General features: G+C 29.3%; 1 protein-coding gene and 1 long non-coding RNA gene across 4 annotated transcripts; both read left to right on the forward strand.

Moving 5' to 3' along the window:
* Positions 1–5,523: 5,523 nt before the first annotated feature.
* LOC107958793 (plant cysteine oxidase 2) lies at positions 5,524–8,679 on the forward strand. 2 transcript variants are annotated; one of them, XM_016894670.2, is made up of 5 exons: positions 5,524–6,432; positions 7,272–7,390; positions 7,470–7,629; positions 7,902–8,123; positions 8,208–8,679. In XM_016894670.2, the coding sequence occupies exons 1-5, from the start codon at positions 6,147–6,149 to the stop codon at positions 8,333–8,335; spliced, it is 915 nt and encodes a 304-aa protein (XP_016750159.1). In that variant the 5' UTR covers positions 5,524–6,146; the 3' UTR covers positions 8,336–8,679. The 2 variants fall into 2 exon arrangements, with proteins under 2 accessions (XP_016750159.1, XP_016750160.1); XM_016894671.2 differs by having other exon boundaries at positions 5,611–6,432; positions 7,905–8,123.
* Positions 8,680–14,793: 6,114 nt separating this feature from the next.
* LOC107961351 (uncharacterized) lies at positions 14,794–16,169 on the forward strand. Of its 2 annotated transcripts, XR_005912422.1 has the most exons (4): positions 14,794–14,945; positions 15,067–15,132; positions 15,238–15,282; positions 15,937–16,169. It is a non-coding gene; the product is annotated as an uncharacterized lncRNA (long non-coding RNA). The 2 variants fall into 2 exon arrangements; XR_001701264.2 differs by lacking the exon at positions 15,238–15,282.
* The last annotated feature ends 3,350 nt before the right edge of the window (positions 16,170–19,519 follow it).

Consider the following 19,519-nt stretch of genomic DNA (forward strand, 5'->3'; position numbering starts at 1 on the left):
CAAAAACTCTAATAGCTTACTAGGTCACTTCGGTGGCTAATGTAATTTTTCGAACTCAAGTCTAATGTTTAGGCTAGGTTGGGAAGGTTACATCTCGAGTTTAGGGACTAAATTGAACAAAATGAAAAATATGTTTAACTTTTTATTTGAATGTAAATTGGATGAATTTTGATATTTTTTTTATTTGAATGTAGCTAAAGACAACACCAATCCGTCAAGAGGGAAAGGAAAAACAAGAATTGTCAACAAGTGACGCGAGATTTTGGTTTGTGCTTTTATGATTCGAGATTAGTCTATTAATTTCATATTTATGTTAAATTGTATGTTTGAGTATTGAGGTGAGTTAATAATTGTAGTATGAGTTGATTCATTACTATTTGTATTGAAAATCTAGATTGGACATAATTGAATAAAATGGAATGTAGCATGATTAAATTTATACATGATATAAGATACGAACATTGTTTGAAAAATGTTATATGATATGAGGAAATTGGTAATTGGTGATGAATTGAGAATGATAATATGTGAATTAGTTATATAATGTAATTGGAATATTGATTACCCTGTTAATTGTTTGGATAAGGTTAGATATAGTTGGCATGCCATAGGGTTAAGATATGATTAGAAACCATTGTTGTCGACAACCAAGGGTGGTAGAATGTATATAGAGAGTCATCATTGTTGGGCCACCCAGGATGGCAGATCATTTAGATTGTGAAAATCATCATTGTCGGGCAACCTAGGGTGGTAGTATGTACATGTTTCAAAGTCATCATTGTCGAGCAACTCGGGTGACAAAGTATAGATCTGTGTATCCATTCTAAGTTTGTGTTTGGTTAATATGGTTATAAAATATGATTTGTTGAATTGAAAATTGAGATTAAAGTAATTGAATTGGTATACTAGTATAAATATGATATTTGGAAAGCAACAGTATGTGAAAGACCTCTACTAATTGATTTATATGTGCCCTAGGGACCAAATCAAATTCGAACGAGTTAATAGACTCGAGAAAGAGAATTGAATTGTAAAATGAATGATTAGATAGCAATGGATGAAATAAGATTGAATGCCATAATGATGTATTCATGAATATATGAATTTGAAATGGAAAGGACTACATCCTTGATAATAGAATGTATGGTATAGTATGTTTAGTTTGATTATCAATTGGAATGGTGTATAAGTGGCGCATTTGAGTATTGATTATGTAAATTGATTTGATTGAATTGTGGTATAATTGGATTGAATCTTTATATTAAATATGTTCATTTTATGACTTGAACCATAAAAGTACCACTAAGCTTTATCAATAAGCGTATGGTTTGTTTATTCCGTGCACAGGTTTAGGTAAATCTCAAGGTCAGACGTGATTCAACATCAAGCTAATGATTCTCGACTCAACAATATTTGTATAGTCCTTTCGTTTTAATATATGGCATGTACCTAGGTTTGAGTCGGTTTGGTATATCATAGATGAATAAGTTTATACTTGAGTAGAAATGGTTAACTTAATAAGGTTAATGGTAATGTAAATGTCATGTTTGAGATGGTTGAAATTGAAATTGGTCATGTTATGTTATGTTAAATGGAATGACTTGGTACCAAATGTTCAAATGGTTCAAAATGGTTGAAATTGTCATAGATATCAATGTATTAAATGACATTTTGAGTAATGTAATTGTTAAGTGTTTTTTTGTGGGTAGAATTGAGCATACAAATGTGTCATTTTTGGTTAAATGGCTGAATGGAAGAATTGGTTATGTGTTTGAATGATTTAAATAGGTATCAAATGGACCCTTTTGGAAACAGATGGTCATGTTGCGACGTCGAGCCCTTGTCGTCGCAACGAGGAACCCACGTAGTTGTGACACCAGCCTGATATTTTGCAAACATTACAGTTTGGTCCTTATTAGGCTCCGAGACACATTAAGAGCTTTTGCAAGCTCATAAAGGACCTGAAAATGAATGTTTATCATATAGTGAATGAATGTTCCAATTAATAACATGTATATATGGTTAAATAGAATTGTGTTTGATCGTAGTTGCTCCGAAAATAAATGTGGCATCCCGTAGCTTAGACTTGGCAATTAGGTTGGGTATGGGATGTTACAGAAAGAATATTTTCTTTGTAGTTGATGACAATTTGCTCGATGTGTCCTTAATATTTAGATGTATAAATACTAAAAATAGCTTTCTTTTTATTGTTGTTGTGATTGAAGAAGACCTTTGAATGTGACGGTGGCACTATAAGTGGCTAAGGTTATGAAAGCAACAACAACAAAAGAAGAAGAAGAATAGAAGGAAAAATAAATAAAGGCTTATAGATATAAAATTAAAAGGCCCATAAGAAAAGAAAATAAAAAAATCAATTAAGCCCCTCAACTTAATTCACATCCAATTGAGCTCTTACATTAACAAAAAAAATCAATTAAGAATCAGATAGTGACACATGGCAACCCCTAGTTTAATATTTCATTTTTCTTGTAAATAAAATCATAAAATCAACAAGTGGTTGGGTGTAATGGTAAGACACATTGCACTCCTAAGGAAAGAATGCAGGTTCAAACCTTGGAGATGATATTGCTGGGAAGGATAGTCAAGTACCCCGAACACAGACCGTAAAATGGACATGGAGAATACAAAAAATATTAAAATATTAAAATATTAAAATTACAAACTTATAAAAAATATAAAAAAATTATAAGAACTTGGAAAAAATTCTAAAAATGTTATACAAATTTATAAAAATAATAAAAATATAAAACATATTTAAAATTTTATATAAACTTATAAAATTATTAAAAAATAAAAATTCTAAAAATTATAATTTTTAAAAATATATATTATAAAAAGTCATTTATTGGTTCCTCATTTTGGAAATTGAACCCTTTAAATCAGAATAAACACATGACATCAGACCAACTATTAGATAATGAGAATAGTTGTCAAAAATATTTTACACTGACATATGCTAATATTTGCTACCGTTAGATAGTAAAATTTTGGTTTTATAATTTCTAATTGTATTGAAAACACTTTATAGCATGCGATTTTTAACAAACACTCTTTAACTTTTCAAGTTCCAAACTAATGTACTTTACTTAAAAATTAGAGATAAAAAAATAAAAAAAATAAATTATCAATAAAAAAAGAGGATCCTGTGATTATCGTTTTACCTGTGGAAGGTCGAGAATATTTTATTCTACATGAAAATAAACCCAATGATTTGATGGTTACTCCTATTATCCAAAATTTGGTCTGATACCACATGTTCATTCCAATTTTAGGAGTTTAATTTTCAAAATGAGGAAGTAATAAATGACTTTATATAATTTTTATATTTTATAATTTTACAATTTATTAAAATTTTCTATAAATTTTATAATATTTATATGTTTTAATTAATTTTGATAATTTTACATAAAATTTTAAACATGTTTTATATGTTATTATTAGAATTTATCACAATATTTGTAAGCTTTTTTAATGAAATTTTTATAAGTTTCTATAAAATTTACAAATTTTTACAAGTTCATATAAATTTTTATTATTTTTAGTCATTTTTATAATTTTCATTTTTTAATAAACTTTATAAGTTTATATAACATTTTAAAATTTTTAATATATATTTTAAATTTTTTATGATTTTTATAAGGAAAATAAAATAGCCACATACCACTATCCGATTAGTCCGTTAGTTGATTTTAACATTCAATGTAATAAAAAAACGAAAACTGTAAATAAAATAGCTTAATTGAATGCAAATTAAGTTGTAGGGCTTGATTGGTTTTGTGATTTTTACTAAAAAGAGTGTTTTTCTATAACTATAAACCATGAATACAAGGAGAAATGAAAAGCGAAAGGAAAAGAAAAAGTTAAAAAAGAAAACAGATGAAAATGATTAAATTCACTCAAAAGATAATTTTTTTAAAATTATGTGATTATATAATAATTTTTTTAAAAATTTAGTGATTAAAATATAAATTTACTCGAACATGAGTGATTAATTTTGTAGCTTGTCCAAAAACAATTGATGAATTTATGTCTCAGTCATATATTCTTTATATTTTATGTGTTGAAATAATATTTAAATATTAAAAATTTATTTAAATTAAAATATAATTAATAATTTTTATGAATTTTAAAAATATTTATATATTTTTATCATGAGTTTATTTATCATATTTTTACTATTTCTAATTTCTTTTTTTGAATACAAAATTGTGTCATTTCGAGTTGAGGTGTGAGCATAATTACATTGGGTTAACATTTTATTTCGCTCTTGAATTATAATTAAAATATTATTAGTGTGGTATTTTTATATTTTTAATGATAATTTCAAAAATAATCTAATAATCATAAAATTCTAAAAAACCTTCATAATTTATTTTATAAAAAATATTTAAAATTTCATAAAATTCCAAGAAATGCCTAAAATTTCAAAAAGAAAAGTCAATATTTCTATTTGTGTTAATAAAATTCCAAAAATATGATAAAATAAAATAAAATTTGAAATTGGAATTTCCAACACTGGTTTGGGTTTTAAGTATGAGATGATCTATATTCATTTGTATAGACAACTAATGATCTTAAATATAATTTTCTCTCTTTTGGAATATCTTTGTATTTATTTTGTTGATATTTAAAATGTTTTATATTAAAATATTTTTTAGTAAATTAAAATGTTCTTAGTTATGAAACTTTTATACATGAATATATTTACATCTATATTATATTTAATCCTTTTATTGAGTTTCTTATGAGTACTTTATTACTTTGCCTATGATCCAATTGAATAAATTTTTTTATAAATATTAAAATTTTATTTCACTCACATCGTGGGTGTGTCTTAATTTAACTACATAATATATGTACAATCATGATGTGGATGTGTAATAAATATATTTATTAAAAAAGTATATATAAAAATCAAATGAATTATTGGTTGAAATGTCTAGAATTTAACTGAGTTAGCGTAAAAATAAATATCCTTTATATACAAATTAAATTATATTTTTATAAAGCGATTATTTTGTCTTTTTATATAATAAAATTTTAATCAAAAGGAAAAGTTTGAACCTAAAAAATATGCAGAATAAACAATTAAATTTACCATTATAACCAAAGTATCTATAGGTTACAATGTGATATTTTTCATAAATGTATTTATTATATAATTATTTCTCCATGTGAGTGTGGGATAAATTTAATTTCAAAAAGAAAATATTTTAAACCCCATGGGATGGCCGTGTTTATTACTCTAGGTGTAGTTTGGATTTGAGTCGCTTGTTGTTCGAGACAGACTTGTTATTATAATTCATAAAAAAATAAAAGTATTTCTTAAATGAAAAATTAAAATATTTTACTGCATTTTTAAAACTAAGGGCATACAGGGCAAATCACTGTTTTATGACTAAAATCAACAGAAAAGATGTAGAAAAAACAATAAGAGAAAAGCCAGACATAAAATAAATTGGAGATATTTAGATGATAGTGTGAGAGCAGGGGTCATAATGTTGTAGAAACCAGGAAAGCGAAGGGGTAAAAGCAGGAAAAAGAAAATTGGGGGGTATATATGCGTATATAAAAAGAGAGAGAGAAAAAGATAGAAATCCGCTGTTTGAAATTAGCCCATAGATTTGCGTTTGCAGGTGAAGTAGTATCCAAAGACCATGGCCCCTGGTTTTTCAATCTCTCTATCAAATACCAACTGTTCATTCTTTCACCTTAACCCTAACCTTCATTTATTTCCCCTTCTTCTTCTTGTCTCCCTCCCCTTTTTATACTCCCCTTTCATCTTTTCTCCCTTTTTTTTTTCACCAAACTCCTCCGGCGATGCCATATTTCACGTTTCTGTTTTCATTTTGTACGAAAATCCCATCCTAAATTACCTAAGAAGATACAATTTTTGCTCCACTCTTTTCTGTCCCCTGTTCCTTCTGTTTAAACCCTGTTTTCCTCCTCTCTTTTTTTTTTTTGGCTTGTTCATCAGCATTTTCTCTGTTGTTTTAACTTTTTGTTTGATATCCAGATTTTGTTTTCCAATTTTCGATAGTTTTCAGAACTACCCATATCGGAATTTGGCTCCTTTTTTTTTTGTTTGTGTCTATGCCTCTGATAGAGTTGATTCAGAATTGTAAATGGGGAGAGCAACCGTGGCTGATATAAAAGGGAGAGATTTTAGTGAATTGGATAAGGAAGCCAAAGCAAATACAGAAAACACTAATAAAGGTTCCAATACGAATAAGAATAGGAATACTACTACTTCAGATAGCAGGGGAAGGAAAAATCGGCGGCGGCAGAAGAAGACGATGGTGGTGCACCCCGTTCAACGGCTTTTCGATGCTTGCAAGGACGTTTTCGCCCATGCCGGGACTGGATTTGTCCCTCCCCCCGATAAAATTGAGCAGCTTAGCGCTCTTTTGGGTATGTTTTTTTTTTCAGTGTGATTATAGTGGATCGCAGGTTGACTTTTTGAGTCTAAATTCAGTTTATTCATATCCAAAAGTCCCTAAATGTGTTGATATTTAAGATCATACGTCTCGAATTTGATTGAAGTTTGGGGATAATTAACCATGAATTTCTGAAATTGGTTTAGCATTTGTGTTCCTGAACTATATTTTTGATCCTAAACTTGAAAATGGTTTCATTCTATAAATATAATAATATTTTACTAATCTTTTCAAAGGGGTTTCCTTGGCATTCAGTCATTGGCTTATCATTCATCCACCTATGCATTTGTTTGTATTTGAGGACTATAGGAACCTGATATCATAAACTACTTTGTAGGTACTTATGTCACATTATTTAGGCAGATAAACTGTAAAAAAATGTTGGGAAGTGTACTTCTGTTGTTTGGGTTGAGTGCATTGCTATTTAATCATGTCGGTCTTGCATGTGATTCATTATTACATGTATTTTTTGTGTTTGTGCGTGTGTTTTTTTATTGTCCAAGTGTCGGTTAAAGTCTCTCAATAAATTATGTGACAGCTTGGTATCGTGCGTTTCAGTCTTTGAAATGTCAAATAGAAGATTATCTCATGTCTGTTTTTCCTTTTGTTTGCTCTAATTTTCATGCAACTCGGTTATGTATGATACAAACTCTCCCATCCTGTCTGTATTCGGTTGGTTAGTTTGGGAAGAGATAGAACTGATATAAATATCTAATTTCGTTTCATTTAGTTGTTTAATCTCTCAAGCAAGTGTTAAGTGATGAAGACAGTGTGATACTAACTAACAATGCTTCTTTTTGTTTATTGGTGTAGATGAAATTAGGCCGGTTGATGTTGGTCTTAGTCCACGAATGCCATTTTTCAGTCCGCAAGCAACTCGGCGAGCTCCAACAATAACCTACCTGCATATTCATGAGTGCGAAAAGTTTTCGGTAAGTACAACCTAATTGAAATGCTTCTTTGGTTATCAGGCAATAATTTGAGAGTTGTAAAAATTTTCATGTAATGCAGATGGGCATCTTTTGCTTGCCTCCATCCGGCGTTCTTCCGCTTCACAATCATCCTGGAATGACGGTATTCAGTAAGCTTCTCTTCGGAACTATGCACATCAAATCGTACGATTGGGTTGTTGGTGCCCCTAGTGCATCAGCTGTTGCGGAACCTTCACAAAGTAAGTTTTTATTTTTATGAAGTAATTTTTTACTATTATTTTCGCATTATAAAGGACAGGATGAACTTCCATTATTGGGATTTCAATAGCAAAGAAAATAGATTGATCATGTTAAACCAAATTCTTGATGCTGTTAGGCATCGATTTTGGATCAAGTTATATTAGTAGAATATAGATGCTTACTGTGTTTTTATGAATTGTTAACGACAATAGTTAAAAGCATCATCCATGGAAAGAGCTTACCCTGACACCATTTTTGTTAATGGTAACAGCAGCACAACGTTCGGAAGTTCGGATGGCTAAAGTTAAAGTCGATTCCAACTTGACCGCACCTTGCAAGACCTCCATACTTTATCCAGCTGATGGAGGCAACATGCATTGCTTCACTGCTGTCACAGCATGCACGGTGTTGGATGTTCTAGGCCCTCCTTACTCGGATCTCGAAGGACGGCACTGTACGTACTACTTGGCCTACCCATTCACAAAATTCTCAGGTACCCCTTTCCCACAACTTAATCCAATTTTCCCTATCATGTTTGGTTATTGAAATCAAACTAAAGAGTAAAAAAATGATACAGGTGATGAACAAGTATCAATTCCGGATGAAGAGAAGGATAAGTATGCTTGGCTTCAAGAGAGGGACAAACCTGAGGATTTGGTTGTGGAGGGGGCTTTGTACACTGGTCCCGTTATCAGGGAAAACTGATCTCAAAGTCTCAAAGTCTCATTACATATCATCTTTGTACACTGGTCCAATTTCTTATCCATGTTGTCTTGTCAGTGGTTGCTGTTCCAGCTTTAGAAACTTCTATTTTCCTTATTTTCTTTTTTGTTTTTTCTTCTTTCCCTCTTAGTGGGACATGGGTACTCTGTTTTTTTTTTCACCACAGTTTCTTGTACATAAAAGGGAAAAATAACAAACAAAAAAAAAGAAGAAAAAAAAAGGGGGAAAAAGGGCAAAACTGTTGTAAAGTGCACCGGATGAAGTTTGTAGTTGAATGAGAAAATTGTTAAGAAGTGCATATTTATAGGGCACCTCTCTTTTTCTAATTTATTTCTGCATATTTCCCCCCATGTTTTGTCATATTGTAAATGACTGAAGTTGATGCAAGTAGTAATTCTTCTGATCCTTTTAGCATTATCCCAAAGTAGCATACTTTTATTTTGATGCTATTTGCCTTTAAAGGGATTAAAATCCAGAATATTGAATAACCTAGAATTAGCAAAAGTAGAATTATGTTCTATGTTTTGGAAGGCAGGTATGGATTATGTGTTACATCTTTTATATAATATTTTGGTATAAAATAAAGCTTTAAATAAGTAAAAAAACATATATTTGACTTATGAAAAAAATTAAAATGTAACTCACTAATTTTTGTTTGTAATATGGATAGCGATGTTGGTAGAAGTGAAATATTTAAAATTTATTACTTAAGATAAATTACATGACAATTTTTAAAAAATTTAAAAAATCAATTTTGAAGGAAAAATAATTTCACTATTATTAAATTAGACAATGACTTTTTTTGGCCACAACTTTATAGAAAAAAAAGTTCTTTTCGTCTTTTTTAGCCTTTGATTTTGTATTTTTTATCAAATCCCCTTAAAATAGATGAAAATGTTAACTGTTTGGTAACTTTGTTGACGTACATTCATATGGATTTTCACGTTAACAATTAAACTTTTAAATTTAAAAATTTAAAAATATTTGTAAAATAGTTTAAAAATTAAAAATTATTATAGTTATTAAAAAAAGTATAAAATATTTTTTTTTGTTTTAGAAAAAATTGATTGGTAACGTGGATGTCACCATTTTGAGGCAATTTGACAAATAATACAAGTTTAAGGGTGAAAAGTTAAATAGAAGGTTAAAATGATTTTTTTTTAAGTTGGAGGGCTTAAAAAGTCATTATGCCACAATTTAATGCAATATAGTAAATAAGATATATGACTTTATATTTTAAATATAGATGAAGTAATCATTTAATAATTAGAATTATATCTTTATGTTAATTGAATAAATTTTTTTTTTATAATAAGTATTAAATTTAAATTTAATATTAAGATAAATATTAAAATAAACATGATTTAACTTTATTTTAATAAAATATCATTATTCTTTATGATAAATATCATATTATTTTTATTTTTAAATTTAGAACTTTAAACTATATTCTTTAAGGATAAATTAAAAATATATTATTTAAATTAAATTTCCATAAACTTTTTAACTTTATACTAATCATTAAAATCTATCAATTTAAATTTAGAATTTAAAATAAAAATAAAAATAAAAATATTAAAATTAAAATTGTGTTACGGATTTTTATGAAAGGATAAATAAATTTTAAATATATAGATAAATAATATTTATCTTTACCATAATATTTATGAAAAATATTAAAATAATTTTAACATTAAGATAAATATTATTTAACTTTAATTTCCTTTAAAAAAATATTTTAATTAAATAATATTTATTTGTATGATAAATATTATATTATGTTTTATTTTTAAAATTTGAACCTTAAACTATATATTTTTAAGGATAAATAAAAAATATTATTTAAATTAAAATTTCTATGAAAATTTTAACTTTAAAACTAAATATAAAAATTAATGAATTTAAAATTATAAATTAATAACACAATTAAAACCCAAAAGTTAGAACTCAAGTTATCTTAAATTTTAAAATAAAAATAAAAATTTAGAATCAAAACTAAAATAAATAAATAAAATGGCTTAAATATAAAGATATCAATAAAATAAGATATTATGATGAAGTTACTTAAATGAAATAAGGACTTAAATCATAACCATGTAAAATATAAATGATTTAAAATGAAATTAAGCCAAATTAAAGATTTGAATATCTATTCTCATGTGAAATAGCAACATTGTTGGAGCCTGGCTTTTATTTCTTGTCCTTTTGTTTATTTTGTCAATACTAAAATTAACCATATAAATAATATTTAAATTGATTATTTTGTTTTATTTGGATCATTCATTATTTACTTCGTAATTTGAAACTACATGTTGTTATCTAATTATTCTATCAGTCATACTATTTTTTTTTAATAATACAAATGAATAAAATTTTTAAAAGAAATGATCGGTTTACTCTTTTATCCAACGTATAAAAATTAATTTATCTATTTTTTAATTAAAAATATAAAAAAATATTTTTACTTTTAATACAATAATTTTACTGTATTCAAGATCTACGTCTTTCAACTAGACTCTCACAAAGGGGACAATGGAGGTAGGGTATTATTTACAGCGGTTTTCTTTCTTTATTTGATGGAACAAGGCAAGAAACATGGTTTGACTTTTAAGGTTCTTGTACTTTAAATAAATCAAACAACAACAGGTGTTTTGTCTCGTGCCATGTTCCTCAACAAGTTTATATGATGATTGATGATGAGATCAGCAGCGTCATGTTATATAAATGTGCAACAGTACTGATGATAATCAATCAACTAACTGAGTTGTTCTTTCTTTTCCAAAAATGTTTGCTGCATGCTTTTTATTCCAAGACAACTTCCGATAATATTAATCTAAAAAATTACAGAAACTATGCTCCTTTTGATTATTTAATTTTAAAAACTTTCAATTTACATATTAATATTTGACTTCATTCTTATATTTTAGTCACCCGTAACTTAATAATAATAATAATAATTTGAGTCAGTGTACTAATACATTTAGTCCTCAATACTTACATATTCTATCAATTTGGTCCTAATCCTAAATTATTCAATAAATTTAATCATTCACATTTACAAATTCTATTAATTTGATTCTCAAACTTCCTAACGAAAACTTTTAACTTTTAAAACAGAGACATTTCAATCCTCAAACTTCCTAACTAAAGCTTTCAACTTTTAAAACAATGCATTCCATATAGAATTTGTAAATGTGAAGAATTAAATTTATTGAACTATTTAAAATTAAGATCAAATTTATAGAATATGTAAGTATTGAGGACTAAATGTGTTGTTATTATCATATCAGCTAGAAAAAAGTTTTTTGTTGTCAATTTAACGATAGATGACCAAAATAGAAACAAACTCAAATATTAATGTTTAAATTGAAAATTTTTAAAGTTTAATGACTAAAACAAAACACAAACATAACATAATTGGATGACCATTTGTTCAGTTTACCCAAAATTAATTAAAATATAATATTAGATATAACATGATTAATAAAATAACACGGATTTTACATGCAACTGTAGAGAAGAATCGTGGTGTTTTCCCTTCTCTATTGCCTAGTAAGTTTGTTGTATGGGGATTGAGGCTTTAACTTAATTATCACTATTATTATTATTATTATTATTATTATTATTATTATTATTATTATTATTATTATTATTAAAAAGATGTGAATAAAAAAATAAAAACACTAGGAAATAGTGATATGTGTAAAAGAATAAAAGTAATTTAAAACCTGCTAACAAAATGCTACATTATTCGGATTTTTAATTTTGGAATTAAATGATATCTAAAAATTTAGTTTTTAGGCATCAATAAAATTATATTTCTAATTTTTAAAATATAAAAAATATAAAAAGAATTCAAATTATATTAGAATGACCCGTAAATTTTTAGGCATCCAATAAAATGTATCTTGATATTTTTTTAAAAGAATTCCTAATTAATATCATATGCTTTCTAACACTAGATCGGGGACAAATTCAAAAAATTTTTAGTAGGGGTCGAAATTGAATTATAAATTTTTTAAGAGGTTAAAATATATTTTTTATCATTTATTAATTTTTTATTTCATCATTTTTAAAGGGACTCATCATAATTCTTTTCATTTTTTGGGAGTCAAAATACAATTTTATCATATATTAACTTAAAAAGACTAAATTTCATGATTTTGATTTTTTTTTTGGAGAAGGCAAGGCCACTACCTTCCCCCTTAAAATTGCCCTGACTATCTCGATTGTCAATAGTATTTTAATCTTAATTAGTGTTAATTAACTAAATAAAATTAATGTAAAAAATTAAATAAAATTAAAAATAATAATAGTAAGGTAATTAAAGTTTAAGGTTTAAGGTTTTTTGTTGAACTAATTTTATGATTTATGGTATGATAGGTTAAAATTTAAAATATTAACATTTATGATTTTTAGGGAAAGGGTTGGATTAAGATTTAGGTCTAAATGAGTTTAGGATTTAGAATATTAGGGTTTAAGGTTTAGAGTTTTAGAATTATATATAACAATAGATTAATTTTAGAGTTAAAAATAGTATAAGAGTTAATTTGATGTTTTTTTTTTATATATTATATTGATAATATGCCCAATTTACATGTTTATTGTGCTTAATTTCGAAAAATTCTTCAACAAGATGTCATTAATTTTGGGTTTATTACTTGATTTTTGATTAGGTGCAGAAGCAAACCTGAAAAGTAAAAAAGAGTTGAAGATGCAGGTTGTCGTAAAAGTTTTAGGCCACAAACAAAGTTGATGGGCAATGATCTATTTTAGGAACTTTTATTTTATAATTTCTTTTTGTAAAAATAATAATTTTAATTTTTTATTAGGATAATATTTTTATTTTTCTAGTATTTTATTTATACTTTATTTAACTCCTCAATATTAGATTTGTCACATCCTAAAAGCCGGGTTAAAAGAAATTGAATTAGTGAAACCAAGAGTGGTTACATCTAGATTTTTGAGTTAGAATTGTGGAAATTTTGATAAATAATTTGATTTGGTTCAATGGCTAAGAGTTGGAGTTGTGTGTGCAAGATTCTAGGTTTGGATTTTGTTAATTTTTAGCTCAACCCATATATCTAGTCTTTTGGCTTAAATCTTATTTATGTGCAAATTTTGATAGAACGAACTGGTTAGTTTAGTGGAAAGGTGTCAGCTTACTTTAGGTCTTAAGTTCAATTCCTGAATTTGATGTGTGCAAATTTGAAATACTTGCTATTTGTTGAAAGTTGATGTTGATTTTTTTTATTTTTTTAAAAAAATCTGGTGAGTTGGGAAATAAAATATTGAAAAAAATTTCCTAAATTTTCTTCATTTAAGACGTGTGATTTCTTTTCTGTCGGTACGCTCAGCGATTTGTATTTGAATTCCTTTTGTATCCGCTTGCTCAGTTAATTCGATAGAGTTTTTCATTGTCTTTTGAAATGAAACTCGATTCTTTACTTGTCCGGCTATAAATTCGGCAAGAATATTAGGGTGCCCATAAGGATTTCCAATTTTTGTAATAGCAATGTTGAGTTTTCGGTTAATACAATTAAGTTCTTTTTGCACATTTATCTGTAGTTTTTCGACTTTTCCTGGCTTATCTTCAATTAGTAATTTAGGAAATCCCATATAGATTATCACCTGAATTAGATTCAGTCCTTTTTGAATCTCTATACGTGCAATTCCCTCTACAGCAGAAGATAACATATATATGTCCCTCTTACTCTCAGTTTTCTCAAGTAATTTGGTGGAATACTCGAACGATCGATTCTTTTTTTTTGTCTTAGCTTCTGTCTTTATGAATGAAAACAAAAGAAAGGAGTCTCATTATGATCTGGATTTTATTTCTATGGGTTGCATCTTTTTTTCTTTAATTTCATTTTTATTCTTATCCTTTTATATAACCATAATAAGAATAAGATAACTAAAAAAATAAAAATGACAATTAAATTTATTCATTATTAAAATTAAATTAATTTCTTTTTTATAGTGTAATAGCTAGAACTAATTATTTATATTTAATAATTAGAACTAATTATTCCATTCATTTCTATTTCGAATTCGAAGATAATTCAAATTTTTGAGTCTAGAAAGAGTTTCATTCTAATTATCTAGACTTATAACATATCATTTCATTTATAGAATCATAAAATATATAAATGCATAAAAAGATTTTGACTCTAATTATCTCTATTTAGAACTCTAAACTAAATAGAAATAAATTTAATCTATATTAAATCTATTAAATCGATCGATTAAATGAAATCTATATAAAAAAAACTTTCTATATAATTTAGATGTAAAATATACTAAAATATAAAATAGATTAGAAAATAAAAATGGAGTCAGTAATATTAATAATATTATATTAGTATATTAATATAGAATATACTAATAGAATCAATATAACATACCCACAGCCCCCCATTTTGTTTTTTTCGTTAGTTGGTGTAATCTTTCCTTTTTGCTCTCTTTTCTTTTCTTTGTTTTTTTCTTGGAAGCTTTTATTATTATTATTATTATTATTATTATTAATGTTTGCTGATGGTTTCATTGTGGGGGTTGCGTTGCTTCTCGGTTTCAGTCATAAAGAGATAATAGCGTAAGTTTCGTCGTCGATTTTTCTGTTATTGTTCGATTTAACTCGTTCTTTGTCAAGATTGATCTTTAAAATATTAGTTTCATTCTATATTTTATTAAATGTCCAATTGGTTTTGTTTTAGGCGAGAGGGTTGTGCATTAGGATTCTCCGGTCGAGGAGGCTCGGTTTTGGGTGTTGTTTCAAAGAAGTAAGCAATTGAATTGTGATTTTGGGACAGAAATTTCGGTTTAAGGATGTGATTTTAGATGGGTTTTCTCTTGGTTAATAAGTACAAGGTGGTGAACAATTGTAGGTTTTTGGGAGTTCCAGTTGTGTAGTCAATTAAATCAACAATCAGGTGTGTGAAATCGACCCAAAAACTCATTAGAAACTTGATAAAATCATGAAACTGGGCTGTTCTTCAAAATTTCCCAACGCCACATGGCCATGTGAAATCGTGTAGATTGTGTGGGTAGACCGTGTGGACCACATGGCTGTGTGAAATTGTGTAGGCTATGTGGACCACACGATTGTGTGAAATCGTGCAGACCGTGTAGGTAGACCATGTGGAGCAGACGGCTATGTGAAATAAGGGAATATGATAGGGCATTGTGGCCTGATGATTCGATGGAGAAATAAGGGAATGTTGAGCAATGCTCCATTCATCGGGGATAGTAAGGGTGTGTGTCTTCGGAGAGTTTGAGCATTCGTGCTACACTTATATGGTGATTTGAATGACTCTGTGAGTTTTAGGGTGTGTTTTGGGAGACCCGTTTATCCAATGAGTATATGATTTAACTACGTTTTCTTTTCACAAACTGCCAATATATCACTGAACTGAATTGGGTTGGATATATATATATGAACTGATGATATACGGTCTATTATATGTGATTTGTTTTTATGTGAGTTGTTTGGTATGTGGTTAATTGAGGTGTTTTTGAGTGTTGTATACATGTGTATTCACTGAGCTTTCCCAAGCTTAGCTTTTTATTTTTCTTTTCTCCTTCAGGTAAGTTGAGCGCAAAATAGCGAGGAGGGTGGCAGTTCAGTGATCCATTGCACAAACTTTCTTTCTATAGTATGTGCGTCAGCTTATAAAACCCCAAGAAGGCAATGTAGGACATTCTCGGGCTAGAGACTTAGAATGGGACTTAGATAATTTCAGAAAATTAATAAATCATTTTTTTTTTCAAGGGTTGTAAATGAACTTTTTCGGACTGTTTAATTTTTGGGACTTTTAAATCTCCGTGTTTGCTTGTTTGGTTGAAACTGCTGCTTGAATTATATAATACTACTTATATGAACTAATGAGACATTCTGCAGCTAGTAGAGCCTGCCAAAATTCAGGTACGCCTTATTCATTTGATTATATGAGTTATTATTTGATTTGGAAAAACATGCTTTTAGGACTAAATGCTTGTATGAAATATTCTGTATATGTATGGTGAGTATGGATGGTTGGTGTGATTAACGGAGAGTCACCTCGGTGACTAATGTGTCGCTTGAAATTCGAGTCGAATTGTCCCGACTGAGTTTGAGGTGTCACAAATCTATAAAAAAATCAAAGAAAAATTACTTAAGGACTTGAATTTCTGGTCAAATGTAAAAGAAATGTTGTAGGTTTATTTGGTTCTTCAAAAATGGGGGACAAGTAACAAGATGAAGTGTTTTCATCTTTCTTCCCCATTTCTTTGTTATTTATACTAACTTTAATGATTTAATTAACTTAATTAACTATTATTAACCTTTAATTAAAGCATTTCTTATACATTAATCTATTATTAATTAACTTAAGTGACATCCATCATCTTTTTCCACTAACCTGAATAGAATAATAGTTTATTAACCATTCTAATCTTTTGGATAATTGCTATCTAAGTCTTTAAGTATTTTTTAAATTAAAATTCAATAGCAATTAGATTTTTACAATTTAATCCCCAAGCCTTAATTAATCCCTTCTTTTTGGATAAATTACTTAACCAATTTATTATATTTTCACATTAATTCCTTAAATATTCCTATTTTATATTTACAGACTCGATTTATAAAAATGGGATTCCAAAATCGTATTTTTTGACACCGTTAGAATTCGAGTCGTTACAATGATAAACTCTTATAAACCCAAGCCAACATGCTTACCCTATACACTGAAACCTATGTCTCTTGAACGTACTAGAAGAAAAAGCAAAATGATGCAATTTAAGAAAAAGCACAAAGCATTAAACAAGGGTACTTGAGCAAGCTCATGAGCCGCCTTGATAGCAATTCGTCAAGTCCAATGGAATGACAAGTGCTGAAAGGATGCACACGACAAAAAGCAATATTAACAACTACACGAAACTTAGAAAGGTTCAAACGAATTAAGAGCCATAATCATATCATTACAATCTGATTCAAGAACTACATTATCAAATTCTAGGTCCTTAAGCCATGAGAGAGCCTCGCAGATAGCAAGGAGTTCCACCATGAGAGGTTCATAGATACTTGGAAAGGAACCAGAAACCCCTGCAAAAAATTGTCGTCATGGGTTTGAAGAATGGCAAGAAAAGAAAACACCCTAGGCGACATGAGTTATGGCATCCAAATTATATTTCACAAGATTTCTCCTCGGTCGAATCCAGTTAGCATTCAGAGTCTGGCATCAGTTTGCTACACTCGTCCAAAACCCTCACGAGCTGTTGTCCAGTCCTGCATAAAATGATCTGCCACCGAGATAACGGTATGGTACGAGGCTGACACCCCTTTTGAAAGTAGGAGATTGCAATGTAGCCATAAACTCCACACGCCTCTCATTACACGCTGCAAAATTGAGATGCTAGACAAGTTCAGTATTGAATCGTACCTTTTTTTCTCAATCTATGAGAATTTTTATTAATGAAAGGAGAAATGGTATGCTTTGGACAAAGCTCATGGTTATTTAATACTCAATGAGGGAGTAAAAAATTGATGACGTTCAAAACGAACAACATACTGTAGGTGAGCATGTGGTCTGCTACAGTATTACAATTCTTCAAAACATGTTGTATAGTTACTTCCCAATCCTTCTGCAGAAGTTTAATGTTAAGGGTATAGATAAGGATTGTGCTAGCTAACTCTATTATTGAGCTAGCCTATTAGTTGTTAGTTTGTTATTCAAGCAGTTAAGTTGTTAGCAATAGCAGTTACTCATATATATTATATATATACTATTTCTATAATGTACAAAGTATCTACACTAGACTAAATACAAAAGAATTATTTTATTACTCAATACAATTTCATTCTTACAATACTTAGGATGGGTTTGGATGAGCGATGTGTTTACCTGCGGTTAGTGTAAAAACAGTAATGGCGGTGAGAGTAGATACTGTAGCGATACTGTAGCGTGAGACAAAAAGTAAGCTAAACGTACCGCACCGCACCCAATCACTCATCCAAACCCACCTTTAGTACAGTTTCATTCTTTCAATACCTAGTACAGTTTTCGTTCATTCAATACATATTACATTAAATTCACCGTAGGTGTTAACATGGTATCAGTCACTTAAGGTGCTGGATACCTGTTCTTAGTCTGCGTTCATGACCACCGCAGCTTCTACTGATTCTGCCTCCATCGAGCATGGATGTTCGGCATTTACTGGTGCTAGGCTCATCCAATCTTTTCCTCGTCATGAGACTGTCAAGTTGGATGAAGGCACTTTCGTCCAATGGCAGCAGCATGTTTGGTTGATTATTGAAGGATACGAGTTAATTAATTTTTTGGATGGAATGTTACCTGCTCCACCGTGCTTTGTGCAATCTCCGAAGGGCCCACTCATTTCAAATCTAGATGCCTCGGCATTCGTTCAATAGGATAGGTTACTCGCTTCCTGGTTACTCTCCACAATTAATCCCTCACTCCTATCTTCTTTTATGGAGGCTTGAACGACGTGTGATGTGTGGAATACCGCCACTCGTCTCTTCATTACAGTTACAGGTATGAAGCTCTCTCCCCTTCGTCACGATCTTCATTCACTTAAAAAAGGCAGTCTCTCAGTCAAAGAATATGTCGCGAAGATTCAAAATACAAGTGCCTTGATAGAGGCTTCTGAATCTTGGATCTTGGAGGCAAAAAAGGTAGAAATAGTACTTGCGGGCTTACCTCCAGAGTTTGACGCCATCCTTACCTTAGCGTCATTCTCGTCGGAGCCTCTGCCACTTCAACATCTCATCGACGTGTTACTCGAGTATGAGAGCCGCCAGGTGCGTGCGATATAGGACGCGCCTCTTCATGCCAATCTTTTGGAAATCGTTCCGTCACTGGCTCTGGTGGGCTCTGTCTGTGGTGGTCATTTCTCGTCTGAAGGCTATGAGAGTCAGTTTCGATTCCACATACAGTGTCAGATCTGCGGACAGTTTGGACATTTAGCCCAGAAGTGCTTTTTTCGTTATAACCGTGAGTATGATGGCCTGTTGTCGGTTGTTCAAGTGCCGAATCTAGCAGATCATCATTATCCTGGTATGTCGTTTTCGTCGCTGGTTTTTGATCCACTTAATGGTTCTGCCTCGGTGGAGCCACAAGGTAAATTTTCGGGAAGAAATTTTTGGCCGTATGTTGCCCCCCCTGTGTCTCG

The sequence above is a fragment of the Gossypium hirsutum genome, chromosome D04 (assembly GCF_007990345.1).
Source record: "Gossypium hirsutum isolate 1008001.06 chromosome D04, Gossypium_hirsutum_v2.1, whole genome shotgun sequence".
Lineage (NCBI taxonomy): Eukaryota > Viridiplantae > Streptophyta > Magnoliopsida > Malvales > Malvaceae > Gossypium > Gossypium hirsutum.